At 34.5% G+C, this 16671-nt stretch overlaps 1 protein-coding gene across 5 annotated transcripts in view; it reads right to left on the reverse strand.

The window, feature by feature from the left end:
* Positions 1-16671, reverse strand: part of CTNNA2 (catenin alpha 2) — a 424920-nt gene that overhangs the window by 17496 nt on the left and 390753 nt on the right. For all 5 annotated transcript variants that reach the window (XM_015862648.2, XM_015862647.2, XM_032444565.1 and 2 more), the window contains 4 exons: positions 14700-14813; positions 11258-11439; positions 8710-8815; positions 5359-5493 (listed from right to left, as the gene is read on the reverse strand). In XM_015862648.2, coding sequence (XP_015718134.1) covers positions 5359-5493; positions 8710-8815; positions 11258-11439; positions 14700-14813 — 537 coding nt within the window. The remainder of the gene's footprint in view (positions 1-5358; positions 5494-8709; positions 8816-11257; positions 11440-14699; positions 14814-16671) is intronic.

The raw sequence follows: 16671 nt of genomic DNA on the forward strand, positions 1-16671 counted from the left end.
TTGAAAGCAAGGTTTTGTCAGTTTCTGTGGTTTCACCTCATGTATCTGTTCTGCTACTACTCAACAGTAAAACCTATTCTGTTGTTCACCAAGTAACCAAAGTGAAGATTTTCTGCTCCTGAGAGGCTCAAAGGAAATAAACTTGACAGTTCTGTCAATTTGCAACTCTCTCTTCAGCAAACTTTCTCTTACATGAAAGTCAAAGTCTTACCTGATTCAGGAGGAATAAAGTGACTACCAGTCTCCAAACCATCTTTATATTTATTAATTTTTATATATATATATATATATAGAGAGAGTCACTTTATATATTTTAAGAGTATATATATACTCTTAAAACTTTGAGTGCTGAGATTCACTATGACTGCCTTCTTGAACGCAAAGACAAAAATATTAATAAAAGAATAACAAAACAGAAAAGCTTACTGTGCACAGAAATGAAATACTACATCAGTGGTTTAAGTAAATATGTATCCACAGACTCTTACTCCAAATTCAGTGAGAGATGAGCTTATCTTCTCTTAATAGCAGATGAAGTTACCTGGCTTTCTATCGGTCTATAGGGTTTGTAAGTAGCAACTGGAAAGCTCACTGACCATCTGCACATCAACCTGTTCTTACAGCACAGGGTAGTTGAGGGAAATTCTGTCTTAAATGAAATAAAAGTATATGATTTAAGCTACTTTGTGTTCTCAGATATAGGAGCCATAGGCAGAATTGATGAACAAGCTATCTGGTAGCTTATATGATGTAATTGCTGGAAGCACGGTTATTCTCTGATAAAAAGCAAGTCTCAATCTTTTCTTGATGAGAGCTACCTATTTCCATCATCAATGAAGAGAAAACGTAGACACAATTATTCTGATTTTTTTCATCGGTTCATATTCTCATGCATCAAACATCCCAGATCAGGTGTTATGGGGTTTATTGTAGTGTCACACCCTCAAACCCCAACTTGTGCTGCCTCAGACAAAGGTAACAAGTGCCTCCATCTCCTTTATTCCCCCAAAATCCTCACTTAGTTCACTAAGCCAGAACTCCCAGATAAAATCATAACCTTAAATGAATTGCTTTGTATCTTCAAAATCTTATAACATTCCTTCTTTTATCATCACAGCTAAGCCCATTATGTTAAGATTAATGGGCTCTTGAAAATAATTGGAAACTGGGCCTGGCTAAAATATAAGTTTAAATTGCACTGTGGCTATTGATTCAGTATTTTTGGACCGTGTTCAAAGGTACACGGCTGTTACACTGTATGATACTGCATTTCTATCTGGCTTAGAATTTTAGAACTCTTTGGATGCATTTTCTCATAATATAGATGATTATGTCTGTACAACAAAACTGAGAAGGGGGAAAAAAAAAAGAAAAAAAAGAAAGAAAATAGAGGCATTCCTTAGATGCATCTTTTAGATTCTCTTCAATGTAGTCCTTTAGGAAATACCATAACAAAGCTGCTAACATAAACAAGAGGTAAAAAATCCAAGCTCATAACTTAAATATAAAGTAAGTAAATGAGGTGATCAGCTCCAGAGCGGCAGTAAAGACATAAGAGGATATTTATTCTGGGGTAAGAAATGAACATATAGATCTGTATTGCTGTAACAGTCTAGCGTACATGTGTCAGATATGAATACTAAAAAATAAAGCAGTTCTGGAATTAGAATAAATCACAATCTTCATCCACATGCAGTCACTGTGGTCCAAACCAACTCTATTCAACAAAGCAATTTCTACAAAAGTCTATTTATTAGCATAATCTAAATATATGTAAATAGTATTTACTTCATTGAGAGCAGCATATGCTCAGCACCTCAGAGAATTCATTCTAAAATAATAATAAAATATCTTGATGTACTTTTCTTCTATGCTTATATTAACTGTTTACTGTTAGAAGGGTTGTTTACTGTTAGAAGGGAATTAGAAATTGAATATTCAAAGTTAAAATTACAGAAACATTTATCTGTTTATTGACAAAGTTCAGAGACATTTACTATGAACAAAGGCGCCTCTAAACAGATTTCTTTTTTTTTTTTAATCTTATGATTTTTTAAAATATTAATTACTCTTTATTTCATCTAATTCCCTCCTCTCCATTTTCTTTACTTTATTCCCTATAGTCCTCTTCTAGTTTACAAGGCTCCTCACTGAAGAAAGACATTGCATGGCTTTTCCTTATTCATTATTTTATTTTTCAACACTCAAAATAAGGGGCCAAATCATCAGATAGTATAAATTGGCCTTCCTCCATTGATATTAATGAGATTAAGCCAGCAGATAGTGTAAATTGCCCTTCCTATATCGATATTAATGAGGTTAAGCTGATTTATGCTAACTCTCAATTGCCAGATCTAAGTTATCTAGCAAAAATAAGTTTGCTAAGTGCATGCAAAGAATTTCAAGGGAAAGATTAAAGAAAAAAAAGGAGCTAGGGGAAAAGGAATAGGAGACAGAAAGGGAAAAAGCAACACTGGGTTCTTTACTGAAGTAATTTCCACTTCAGGAGTTTGACATTTGCTTACTTTTTGATCAGTTTTTCTATTTGCAGCAAAGTCAATGATGCCAGAAAGAACCCCTTCATATGCTATGCTAGTCTCCTATCAATCTACAGAGGAAAAAGCAAAGAGGATCAGCAGTATGTTTATTTTCAGAGATAAACCATACGGAACTATGACTCGTGTGAAAAAAAATAAATAAATAGAAGTTTCACCTAAAGATATATATCACATTATATACATGATACATGGTATTTTTGAATTTGTTGCAACACATTCTCCCGAACAGATTAGACCTGTAATAGCTGTGAAGTGGTTTTCATCTGTTGTTTAGTTTAAATTGGTTTTATGTCTCTTTCCTTTTTACATAAACATGCCCATACACAGATTTATTTGTCCATATGAATGTCCTATTTTCATTTATATATATTAATATGTTTAATATTGCAAAAATTCAAGCAGAGATTATACTAGTCAAAATTATTCTGAATAAAAACTCATCTTCTGAATCAATCTGAATTTTACTGTCATTCTTTGTAAACACAGTAGTTAATTATAATATTGAGTAATCATCTATAATAATTACATCAAAACAATTAAATATAATACATTCACATAAACTCCAATGGCCATAGCTTAAGAAGGTTGAATTCTGGATTTCTACTGTACTTCTAGCACTGTACTGTATGCAAGTTGCCAAATAATGGTATTTCATTTTAATGCAAATAAAATACTATTTATTTGTAATTGGCTATCCAAGAGAAAATGAAGAAGATGGAAGCAGAAGCGGCAAGTAGACAAGCAGATGTAGATGTGCACTTGGATACCAGCTATCTGAATAGCAAAGGAGCATACAGTACCCAGCAGCTTGAAGATGAACAGCTTGGAAAACACTCTCAGAGAAGCAGTGCACTGACTGTGTTACAGTAGGTAACAAGACAACAGTTTCTAAAAGGGATGCACAGCATCAATTTTCTACATCAACTCCTGTTTAGACCAGCAGGAGAAGAAGCTTGGCAAGCTTAAACTTTTCTACATGTCAATATTACTGAGCCTTTGTAATAGACCCAAATAATTCACAGTTGAATCTAGTTTTGCCTTTGTCTAATACTGTGTAAAAACCCAACCAAACAGAAACACAATGGTGATGAAGCCTGGTAAGCAGCAGATGCTAACAATGCCAGACTGGAAATGATGAAGTCAAGCAGTTTGGCCACTTAAATTTCACAACGGATGGTGATGTTCCAGTAACAAATAGATGCCAGAGATTCACAATGGCTTTTTCAGCATCCACATACACCGAATAAAGAGACTTGAAAAAGAAACACACACACCACAAAAGCCAAGCTGGTAGAAGCACTGATTTGGGTAACTGTTATAAATAGATGAATATGAAAAGTCAATGGGTATGAAAAGCTGGACCCAGATGGCAGTAGGTAAGAAAAGATCAAAGCATTTACTACGTAACATAGCTGTCAGCGATGTAAGCACAGATCACTCCATGAATACTAGCAAAATGAAAGAGGATTTTCCAGTCCTGTGGGAAGATCAAGGTATCACAATTAGATATGTACGTACGTCAAGAAGAGAAGACCAATTGCAGGACAGATACAGGAAAACTGAAGCAGCTCCATTTAGGCTTTCAGAATGGTGGATCCAAGAAATCTCAACAAATGTTTAAGACCTTCTCCAGTGCTTTGCAATAAATCAAATAGTTATACAAATGAGAATGTTTGTTCTGTCTTTTGATATGTTTAAGGAAGGCCAGTGATTTCACTGGAGAATGTTATGGATGAAATGTAGGGCACAAGTTGTCCTAACAGTCTTCATACTTGATTGGGCTTAAACAATGAGAGGGTGCTTTTTCAAAATAGCATCTGAAAACAATCTTATTTTCTCAGGATCTGAAAAACATGGTCATTTTAAATCCACACTCAGTAGAGTCAAATGTATCGTGTTGACATACATATGGTCTGTATTTGAGTTAGAAAATAACAAAGGTTTCTTGGGGCTAATACTAGGTTAATCAGTTAAAAGCATGAAAAATAAAAAAAAAAAGAGAAGAGAAAGAGAAAGAGAAAGAGAAAGAGAAAAAAAAAAAAAAAAAAAAAGGAAATTATGAAGAGCAACAATTGTTGTTACTACTTGGCTCTTAGTAATCTCACAGAGGTACACAGTTCAGCATTAGGAGAAGAAAATGAAAAAATGCAGAAAACTCATTCATTATATTGAGTTCTGCCATATATTCCTGTCTTTATTTCTTAAAAAAAACAAAACAAAAAAACAACAACTCGTGAGTAAAATGTGTGTGTTGTCTGTTAAAAATAACTGAAATAACTGAATGATAATTAGTATATAATCATCAGGCTAGGCAAACTGTATTTAAAAACAGCACGTGCATCAAAAATTGAAATATTTTGCTGGCCTTCCAAGAGTTTTTGCTGAACCTAGTGTGCATTGGAACCTGAGTGAATGAAATCCCATTAGTCATCACCATCTTAACAATATGTAGTTCATACAGAGCTGGCTTCTGCACAGAGGAAGGAAATTACCAGTACTAACAAAGGAAAGAAGATTTATAATGAGCAAATATACAAAAGCTCCAAATAATTATAATATTCACAGCTTGGCAATTACTTTCTAGTCTATGAAATTACTTTTCTTTAGGAAGAATGAAGATTTTACAAGGTTACTATAAACAAAGGGTAATTGGAAAAATCAAATTGCTCTACTCAAGTTATTGTAAGGTCTGGAATAATGGTGATAAAATTTTTAAAAAGACTACTTATGAATCACCTTTTTTTTTCATGCTATACATTACTGTCTTTAAAAAAATGGCTAAATATGAATACCAGCTTACCCCTGATACAATAAGTTCTCCTCCCAGGTTCTGAACTTCTGCCTTCACTTTGCTGCAGATGTTGAGCTGGTGGCAGTAGAGGGCGATGCGCTGCAGGTAGGCTAGTAGATCCTGTTTGCAGGCTGAGTCAGGGCACTGCAGATGAAATTAATGCTTGATTAGATGTAGCTGAATTCACATGGTTGTTATGGAGAGGTAATCAGAGGAGAGTCTATCAACATGTATGGCATTAGGTGGGTCCATTTCACTTTGTCGTTCCTTGAAATGCTTACTGAAACATGAAAACTAAACTCTACCTCTCATGTAAGCCAAAGTCATCAGTCATCACTTGAGGATGCACTGTAAGTTTTCTTTTGAAAAACGAGAAATACCTCTCAGACAGATACTAATGAAAGACAATGGAAATAACTAAACTGTCATTTTTTGGAGGAGGTCTCTTTGGGATATCACTTTGTACAGAATGGAGGAATGGAGTAGCCAAAGTTTCATCAGAAACTCCAAGTATCAGGGCACCTGCTAGGTGTCCAGGTTAAGATGCCACAGGGACTATTTCCAACTGATGTAATCCATTCCTGACTGTCTTGCCAGCTTCCCTGGCATTTATGCAGACTTTCAGAGGACACAGCTCTGCATCAGACTTTCTAGAAGCCTTTCTGACACATTAAGGACTTAAGAGGTGAGGTTGCCTTGCTTGGATATGACAGACTTGGCAAAATTACTGTTAATGTCTAAATACCTTAGTTTGTGCCAGAAGGAAATAATTTACTAAAATGTGAGATATTACACAGTGTCTCAGCAGATGCCATCTGTCTTGCAGCCCTGCTTAAGAATACAATGACATAAGTTCATCCCTCTGTATGTCTAAGGGTTTTTATACTGAAGAGAAGGGTATCTACAGTCCTGTACCATTTTGAGCATTGTGTCAATTATGTGTTAATACAAATTATATTAGGTCAGATGTAATTTGACTTAGTGAAGGTTTCATCACAAATATAACTAGAAAAGGTCCAAATGTAATTTGTTTACAATCTTTGAGAATCTTAATAGAAACTGCATCATCCCTCAAAATAACCATACCATAATAAGTAACTCTCTAGCAATTAATATTCTTAATCTTGCCTCACAATAAAAGACCTCAGTAATTCACTCTGATGAAAGAGAGCTAAAATTGCCCTTTGTTTCCAGCGTGTCTCCAGCAAATACTCATCATGGCTACCCAAAAAAGTTCCACTGACAATGATGTTTGAATGTATTGCTTGGAGATCAAAGATTTCCAAGCACATTTTTTCAGCATCTTAAAATGTTTATATTGTTTTTTGTCTTTTTTTGTTTGTTTGTTTGTTTGTTTCTTTTTCTTTTTCTTTTTTTCCCCATAGGTAGGGTGAAATATTCACAAAAACTGATAGAGTTAAGCACATACGGGTCAATATCACCACAAGATTTGACTACAGAGAACTGTTCTGTCCCTAGCAGCTAGCAGGGAATGAGTCTGTGGTGAAATAGTTGCATATACTGTCATCTATAGTCCTGAAAGCAGTCACTTTTTCCTCTCCCTTTGAAACTAACACTAAACAAAGCTGGAGGTTCACTGTGGCTGTTCGGTTGAATCTGTTCTGTATTTACAACAATGCTATAATGCCTCTCTTTCTCAGGCAGTTGCCACATCTTTCAGGCATGAATCCCTAAGAGAACTTTTCTCCCTGCTGGTGGCAATTTAATACAGAAATATTTACCCTACTCCTGAAGTCCATGAACTGAAAGAAATGAACTTTAAAAAGCAAAACCTCAAGAGAGCTGACAAGGCTTTAAATACAAGTACTTTGGAACAAAAAAAAAAAAAAAAAAAGCAAAACCTCTTTCACTGGAACAGTAATTAAAAGTGCAACTGTCCACAAAAATGTTTAGATCACGAATGTCTTTGAAGTTAAGTAAGTTATGTAAAACATCATTAAAGCGTGAACATTAAAACAAACACTTCATTCTCACAGTGATTTTACTGCTTATTATTTAAGTGCACATGTTACAGTCTCCTGAAAATGTAACTCAGGACTATGCACTCTAAGCACAGATTAAAGAACGATTTTTTTCTTCTACATCACATTTCTTGAAAATATTCCACCTCTTCAGATAATGTAGGTTAGAGATTCTATCAGCTAACAGATGGATTTCTCTAAAATGAATAGTTGCTACATATTAAGGATGGGAATGGGTATAGTGCAGGAAAAATGGTTGTTGACAATGAAGAGAATCTCAAAACCAAACTTGTAGAGTTTATGGGATAATGGGCAGATTCTAGCCACTTTGGATTATATTTCATGCATAGTAAGTACTGCATGCTATTGAAATAAAGAAAGAAAAGTAAGTATTTATTTTGAAGAGAAAGACTAGAGACAAGTAAGTTAAAGTTTTCAATACCAGCTAGGTTTCTGCTGGTAGCAGTAAAAATATAGAAACCATGGGGAAAACGACAAAAATGTCAATAAGTATATAAGGGAAAAGCTCTTTAAAGAGAGACCTGTAAAACATTTTACCAATAATGGCAGAAGATTCAACTCCTTAACAATCCATATAAGAAGTGTTTATAGTAGAATTTCTACAATAAGTATCTGAAGTGAGGCATCCAATATTGTAATTAAGTGGTACTTTACTGTTTTCACATGGATTTTTAAAATGTTATAATCATTGATATCGTTATTGATATTTTTTGCTCTTGACCACTAGATGCACATTGGGTTAGAAAGATGGCCAGAGGGCTGAAGCATCTCTCCTATAAAGACAGGTTGAAGGAGCTGAACTTGGTCAGCTTGGAGAAGGGAAGATTTTAGGGAAATCTCAATGCAGACTTTTAGTCCTGGAGTAGGCTTATAAACAGAAGAGAGGCCAACATTTTACGTAATAGTGATAGGACAATAAACTAAAAGAGAAGAGAATTAAATTTGATATCAAGAGGAAATTCTTTATTCAAAGGATGGTGAGGCACTGGGACAGGTTGCCCAGAAAAACTGCTGGAAGAGGGAGCTGAAAGAACATAAGGAAAAATACACGTTCATCAAGGGTAACAGAGCATCCAATTGCTTTCATGACAGCAAACATATTAATCTAATTGTAATTGTATTCCCAGTCTAGAATATGAGGCTATGGAATACCTGAGGAGTTTCTGAGGTTTCAAAATTCATTTATTACTTTCCTATAGTGCAGGAAAAAAAAGAAACAAACAAAAAATAAAACAACAACAAAAAACCCCAACAACCTCTAAACAAGAAAAAAAAACAAAACAAAAACTATTTCCAAAAAAAAACTTCAGAATGGGACTCACTGATAGAAATTCTGCTGTATCTCTGCTTATTTTACCTGATCAGCTACTGCCCGTGCCAGTTTGTCCATCCTTGATCCTGCCTCTGCAATCTTCTTGGCTGCATTAATGACATCAGATGTATTCTTCAGTGGGCCTTTACCTCTATGAAATACAAAGAAATGATGAACAATATAAATAAATTTTGAAAGGAAACAGTTTTAATGACATTGTTTAGTACTTGATTTTAAAACAGTAACAGGGATGACTTCTTAATTTATTACAAATTCTCCCTTTAATTACTCTGTGTAGTAGAGATTGATTAAAATGTTGGCCTGCTATATTTCCTCTCTCTTATGAAATGCCTCTCCAGCAATTTTGCTTGATGGTGCCTTAAGCACAAACTACACTTAATAGTATATATATTTCTAAGTGCTTATTAAACCGATGTTCTTTCTGCAGTACACAACTATTAAAAACTACGTTATTCCCATGCCAACAGTTAATGTTAAGCCTATCTAATCTATAGCAAGGATGCCAGGTTTTAGAAAGCTTTTCTTTCAGATATGTCATAAAACAAAAATTCTTGAAGTATAATTCTGTTACATTTAAAGCATGTATAATTTTCTTTAAGACTGATCCTGTACTTTTAAGATGATGGACAAAGTCTGATTTTAATCATAATCGTTATGAATTGTATAGGAAAAAGAAAATAATAATTGCAGACCTTTCTGAGTTTCTTTCAGACCCCAAACTTTTATCCCATTTATAATAACATTTGCTATGTTCCCAAGAATGCCTACACTAGAAGCAAGCTGATTTTCCTCATTTATTTATTTATTTTTGATCCTATGCAGAGAAGTGTAGCTTCAGACAAGACTGATAGAAAATTATGATCTTCAAATATGCCATTTCTGTTGAACTTAAAATGGTGCAGAACTCCTCTGTAGTGACCTCCTATGCTTTAACATTCCTTCCACCAGCAGATCTGACCATCTCAAATTCCACACACTTGATTTTTTTTCCTGTTTGAACACTGCAGTGTTTACAGCCAATCAAAATATGCAAAAGGCTTTGTTCTTTTTAATAGGATATATTAAACAAATTTTTATTAAATCTGATGTAGATAGGGGTGCACTTTGATCATCATTATTCTTATTATTCTTTAATTTACTTCAAATGTGACAAAGGCTTTTCTCTCATTCTTATTTTAGTTCTTTTCTTTTGATGGTATAAAATGCAATTACGAAACATTCAGTTTGATGCTCAGTGTATCAAAGAATGTCCAGGAGGTTGCAGAAAGCACGGGTGTTGCTTTAGAATGTTATTTCTTCATTATGTGAAATGATTGCACTGCTTGTGCAGTTTTTTACTGTGTTCATTGAAGAGAAGGATGAGAGATGATGAGAACAATACAAAGGTAACTAGTACTTCTCAGATATGTCACCCTTTATGGAAGGCTCTTGTATACAGGCGTTGTGAGCGTGCTGCCAAAAGAATAGTTGTGAAAGCACAAGCTGAGAGAACACTGATCAAGCTGGGAGAACAACTGTTCAGAAAGAAATACAGTAGTCACCTATTATAACATAGATAAACTTTCTGTATACATATTTAAAATGCATTAAAATGTTTGCTAATAGCTATACCAATTACCTGTAGATGCAAATTAATTAACAAACATATGAATGTAAGGTATGTGCAAAAACTGTAATACTAGTGCAGAGACTGTTTCCCATGAAATAAGCTGAATTCTTCAGACACAAGGCTGGATAAAGAAATGTATTTGAGCATCTCAGCAGATTGAATAAATAGATGTTTTACTTCAAAAACAAAAAAACAAAGATATTTGTCTAGCTTAATCTAATCATATTTAGATAAATATCATTTATACTCTTGGACTCCAATTAAGAATAAACTTTGAAATAGCTCTAACTTAATATGGTGATCTATAATTCGAAGAATCTTATAAAATGTTCTCCCTGGTGTCATTAACAATGAAACCACATTTAAACAAAATAATTCTGTTATCTGATATCATTACAGAATGATCTTTTGATGGTTTGCAATTAGAAAAAAACAAGACATCAACAGAAGAAATGAAAGCAATATATATATATATATATTTATATATCATTGCTGACAGACTCCAATGAAATATTAGATCAAGAAGGTTAAATTTAATTAATTTACTTATTTATTTTAAAGAGGTTCAGTCTTCAAAATGATTCAAAGAGTTCTGCTGTTATTTTTGATTGACACAAATCATTTTGAAATATTGAAAGTTCATGTAGGCACGTGATTTCACACTGGTAGTAAACAAAATGTCACTTCAGTGTCATGGGGTTACAGACTGTCTTGACTGCTTCAGTTGAAGATGACCTGCAAATAAAACTGATTTGCAAACAATACAAAACTTTGAAGTGTTTTATCAAATATGGTGAAATATCTAGAGCAGTCACACACAGAGAACCACCACCTCTGTCAAGATGAAGTGTATTATCAAGCTGCATATCTCTCAAAACAGCACATCACTTCAATAGGCTATAAAGTGCAACAAAAAGGAAAGATATCTGAAGAAATCCTCAGTACCGACCATTTTGTCCTTACCTAGTGAAGTCTGTCATTTCCATCATAATCATGCACATCTGCTTTGCCAACACAATGATGTCATTACCGCTGTCATCCCACTTGGCCACCTCTGCATCCAGTTTGCTCTTTTCTTCCTGGAATATCTCTACCTGCTCAGCAATCTTGGCCTTTTCCTCCTGGGGGAGCTGAGCCATGATAGCCTGAAGAAAAAATACAGTAGAAGCTGGACATGAAAAAAGGATGTGAGAAATACATACATTGATTCAAACTGCATTCTAGTTTCTTTTCATAGCAGTGGAAGACAGCAAACAAAATCCCTTAAACATTTGATTTCTGTAGGATGGACAGAAATAAAGTACATAGAATTTTTATAAGGTTTTTTTTTTTTTCACTTTCAGAACATTAAAAAAGATGTGATGCCATGATATGCAGATTATTCACTATCATACAAAATAAGATTAAGATTTAATAGCAATTATCTTTAACCTTTTTAAAATGAAGGAAATCTACAGAAATATGTAATGTATTGCTAGCATCTCCCCTAGTCTTGTTCTCTGTCAGAAGTACAGAGATTTTCTGCTTAAATAAGCTATGACATGCAAAGTAATACATCTGAAGTGAGCTGAAATGAATGTACCTTTCAATAACTTTTAGTAGTCTAATTGTATCTTGGAAGATATGCAAAAAGACATTACACAGGTTGATACTAATTTGCCTCGACATCATAAACAAAGCAGAAAATTCCCCCACTTCCTTAAAAAGAAAAGCCTACAAAATTATAATAATTATTTCTGAAGATCAAATGGACACTTCCAATAATGATTTCCAAGTTGAGCTACCATTTGGCTTTAGGGTTCTTAAGACCACATTATGGATTTAATGGGGTGTGACATATAGTTAAGTATTGTAACATTTTTTCTTGTTTATGTCTCTTTCAATCAGCTGAAGTCTTTCTCTACGTATTCTTAAAATACTCTTGGCTTTTAAAAATTAATAATTGACCTTTTCCAAAACTGAAATTAGGAAAGGTTATAAACAGTAGATCAGAAAATGATAAATTTGCAAGTTAATCAAATTAAAATTCAACACACGATGATTAATTAGGCCTTATCAATGTAACTCAGCAGCTGCAAACATTATCATACTAGTCTTTCCATAGAAAAATGCACTGTAAGTCAAGCTAATATATATATATATATATATATATATATATATATATATATATATATATATATATAAGGATACATATGAAGCACATACACTAAAACTGATACATTTACTTAAATGGAGAGAATGTGATAGGAGAATCAGAATTTGGAAAGCTGATCTGTATGTCATGCACATGGTTCTTCTCTGTGGGCAGCTTCATCTGTAGAGACTTTAAACTAGTCTACACTGTTTTAGCATTTCAGTTCCAGCTGCTAATATACTTTCAAAGCTATATCCCGTAGCAACTGCAGATTATATCTTAAAGTTTTGTTTCTACTGAATTCTAACGTAAGCCTTCCTACTGCAATGCTAATAGCTTTACAGAGTAAGCATATTAAAAAAATACATTACAATCCACAGCTAAAACTCTAGCCTTTGTAAGGAAAAGGTTCAAACAAGTTACCACCATGCTTTGCAGACTCACTTCAATGAGTCAGTCAAGACTGCGGACTGTGCTTCCTGCTCAGTGTGTTTTTATTTTGTGCTTTCATCCATTTGTTGCATCCTGTGATATACTGCATTATAAGTTATTCAGTAATGGGACTGTCTTTATAGTATATTATGTTTATACAGCATGCAGCTGATCAAAGCAGAAGGTTTGAAGTGCAGTAGTGATAATAACCTCAAGGAATGTAATGGAATTTAAGACTCCTAAGTCTCTAGGCAAACCAGACTCTTAGCGAAACTATTACTGCAATCTGTACTTGGTTTCCAGACTAAAAAAGGATTACGTGATACCTAATCCTATACGTAAACAAAAACAAAAAGTAAATAAACAAATAAATACCACAACCAAATCATGAAATTGTAGTATTCCATTTCCATACTTTTGTATTGGAACTTACTTTAATGAGCATTTAAATATTTCAAACAATATGATATGCTTTCTAAATTATAATAATTCCCCAAAGATATTCACCCAGATCCATAAAATCACACAACTGGCAGGCATGGGTTCTACAATCCAAATCCCATCTTCCTCTGGGTAATCAGGCTACTAGTCATTATATCATATCCAGGAGGCCCAATAGCAGACACTTTTATTTTTTTTTACATCTGTATTCAATATTCATGGATATGAATCAAAGATGAGACTTCTGCACATTTCATTCCATCTGTCTTGCATCCCTCCCATACCTCTAAATAAACTTAATTTAGGCTGGCATTACTTTTTGTTTTCTACATTTAAAATATATGCTTAGACCCCTAGCATACTGTGGGTCTTTATTCAACAGCTGATAACCTCTTACTTCATGTCCTTTGATATCTTTCTAACTATCACTGTCTTTTTGCCTTCAAAGTCCTCAGCCTTGCAAATCCTCTTCCAGAATTAAAGGCATGATGTCACCTTTCCTCCTACTAGCTTTTGCTGTAGTGCTTGCGTGTGTGTGTGAGTGTGGAGATGCTTCTCATCTATTATTTCACTTCAGCAAGTTCTACTATCTGAAGAAATGTAGACACGTAAAACAGCCATGGAAATAATTCAAGCTGCTCTCAGTGGTTCTTTTCTTTTTTTCTTTTTTTTTTGTTGGGGGGGGTGGGAGGGTGGTAGGGGAGGCCATTATTTTTTTAATTCTTTCCTGTCAAATGTTTTTTACCATGTTGTTTGTCCCCCAAATTATATTCTGCTATTATTGTTTGTAATCTGAGCTGACTAGTCTGGTTAGTGGAAAATAAAATACATTACAGGGTTATGTAATCCTGTGTGTCAACAAATTTCACTTCTCTAGCACCTGTGACCCCTGAAGCACTCATCAGCTTAATTTGCAATCCCCATGCACAAGCTAAGGTCACAAATCACAATGAGTCCAGTTCATCATGATATAATTACCTTGGTAAAATTACATTGACTCAGTAACAAGTGTCTTCAATTACAATTAAATTACAGGGGCTGCTCAGTTCTACTTGACAAGTTTGCACACTGGGAAACATGACTAATATAAGATTTCTCTGGATACAGCATTTGGTGCCTTGATGATATTTATTTATTTATTTTTAATTTGCTGTATACTCCCACAATTAGTGTACATTTTAAATATATAAGACCTTCCGGAACAAGCAGCTCATACAAGGCATCACAAGATCATTCAATATACTCAGTGCTTTTGAGATAGGTATGACACGAAATACCAGGGTTAGATTACTGCTATTGTTTCTTACATGAGACTGAAGACCTGAAATCACTGTGTTTGCCTTCTGAGGCATAGTTTTTTTTCATTTGCAGCAATACCAACACTGGGTTTACACTCACCCTTGCACTCTGGCCAGCAATAAGCTGGTCATCTTCAGTCTGAACACTTGTTCGGCTGCGAACGTCATAATCTTCCTGCTCAAAGTCTGAATCATCCTCCAGCTCTTCAGGGGTCTAGAGACGGGGAAAGAAAGCAAGAGAAGAGATGACAAGCTTACAAAGGGTACAAATCCTGTGTACAGAAAGCTCTTATTTCATTGACTACCGGCCCTTTTGTTTTAAATTAACTTGCGTGCCCTCGCAGTCAAGAACTGAAATTGAATTGTCTGAAAAATTAAGTTGTTTCAACTTGAGTTTCCTTTACAGATGTCATTTATCATTACCTTGCTGTGACTTTTCTTAATTCTGTTAACATGACAAATGTGGTTCCATGAACAAACATCTTACAGAAACATTAACAACCGGAATGCAGTATTTCTAACCAATCTTATTTCATTTATAAATGAATACTGTGACTGTTTTATTGTCGGAATAACTGGTAAATGTCTGGTAAAAGCTAACTCACTTTCTAAAAGAAAAGGTTCTAAAAGAAAAGAAAAGGTTATCAAAGTGAATAAGAGATTCTACCTGAAATTAAAATGTAAATGATGTCCACAGTTTTTGAAAACAAGTGTAAAATTTGTAAACTGCTTTGTCCTTTTGATTCCGACAATCCTTTTCAAGTTGAGACTTTTGCAATTTCCTTTACCTCCTAAACTGAAACTACATTATCTCCATTATCTCCACTACTCATTCTAAAAATGGCATGCAGCTATATGGGCATACTGACCAAACGTAGTTAAATATCGGTTGTCTTCCAGACATTTGAAATGTTGGAGATTGGGAGAAGAAAAACAATTAATGGATTCATTCACTTGGCATATTCTCCCTCTAACACATGAGAGAAAGAAAAAAAAAAGTCTTCCATGCATGTGTGCAGAGAGAAAGAAATGGTCCACTTTAAACCGATGTTTAGTATTATATTTCATACAGATAGTGTAAGAATATAGGCCTCAGAATAAATGATTATATTGCTTTTGTCATTTGAACAGCATCTAATAAAAAAAAGTCTGTCCACAAGTAACATTTGTAGGTACAATAGATGTAGTAAAAGAAGAAGATGATAATAATTACAGAGATATCCTACCCACATGCCTCAGTGTTAACCTAGAGGAGCAACCAACACTAAAGAAGTCAGTCATGCTGGCATTTCCAGCTTAGAGGCACTGTCAAGTTTCCTAGCAGAGGTGCTAATCATTGCCAGTTGTCATTACAGCTCCGTTGAAGATTCGCAGTTACCAGGAACTGGTCCAAACCCTCTAACATAATCTAGAGATGACTTCTGTTGATATTTATATTACAGCCTGGTTTCCAACATGAAGTGAACATCACTGTAACAGAAAAATCAGCTGCTTTGCTAACTACATGGTAAAGTGCACATGATTGGAAGAAAAAAAACAGCCATCTTCATTTGCCTTAAATGAATTAGACATATATTTTGATGCTGAGCACTGGAGGAAGAAGTAACCAAGTATGACAGTGTGGTAATGAAACATTGGCAGCAGCTCTAAAGAGACACGTGCTCAGATAACATGCCTATTAAGTTGGAGAGAAGATGAAATCTAGGTTAGAAACTAAATGTTTCTCCTCTGACATAAGAAACAAAGGAATGATTGCAACCACTGCTGTAATGTCCAACAGTCTTGCTGTCCAAGCATCTTTAATCACTTAATATAATCTCTCTGCTAAAGAGACTGAGTGCAAGATGTGACTTTAAAATCTGTCGTAAGCAAACCAGCTAACAAACAGCACACACCTCCCTAAGCAAGACAATATTTCTGGTTCTGTTAGCCTGTAGCAGGAACAGCGTGGAAACTTTCAGACCCTTGATTGCAAATCAGCTGACTCATCCCCATCTTCCAAGTCCAATCAGCCAGTCAGTTACACTGGTCATTGTAAAACCAGCACACATCCCCAGGTACACTTTTGTTTC

Source organism: Coturnix japonica, chromosome 4 (genome assembly GCF_001577835.2).
Source record: "Coturnix japonica isolate 7356 chromosome 4, Coturnix japonica 2.1, whole genome shotgun sequence".
Taxonomy (NCBI): Eukaryota; Metazoa; Chordata; class Aves; order Galliformes; family Phasianidae; genus Coturnix; species Coturnix japonica.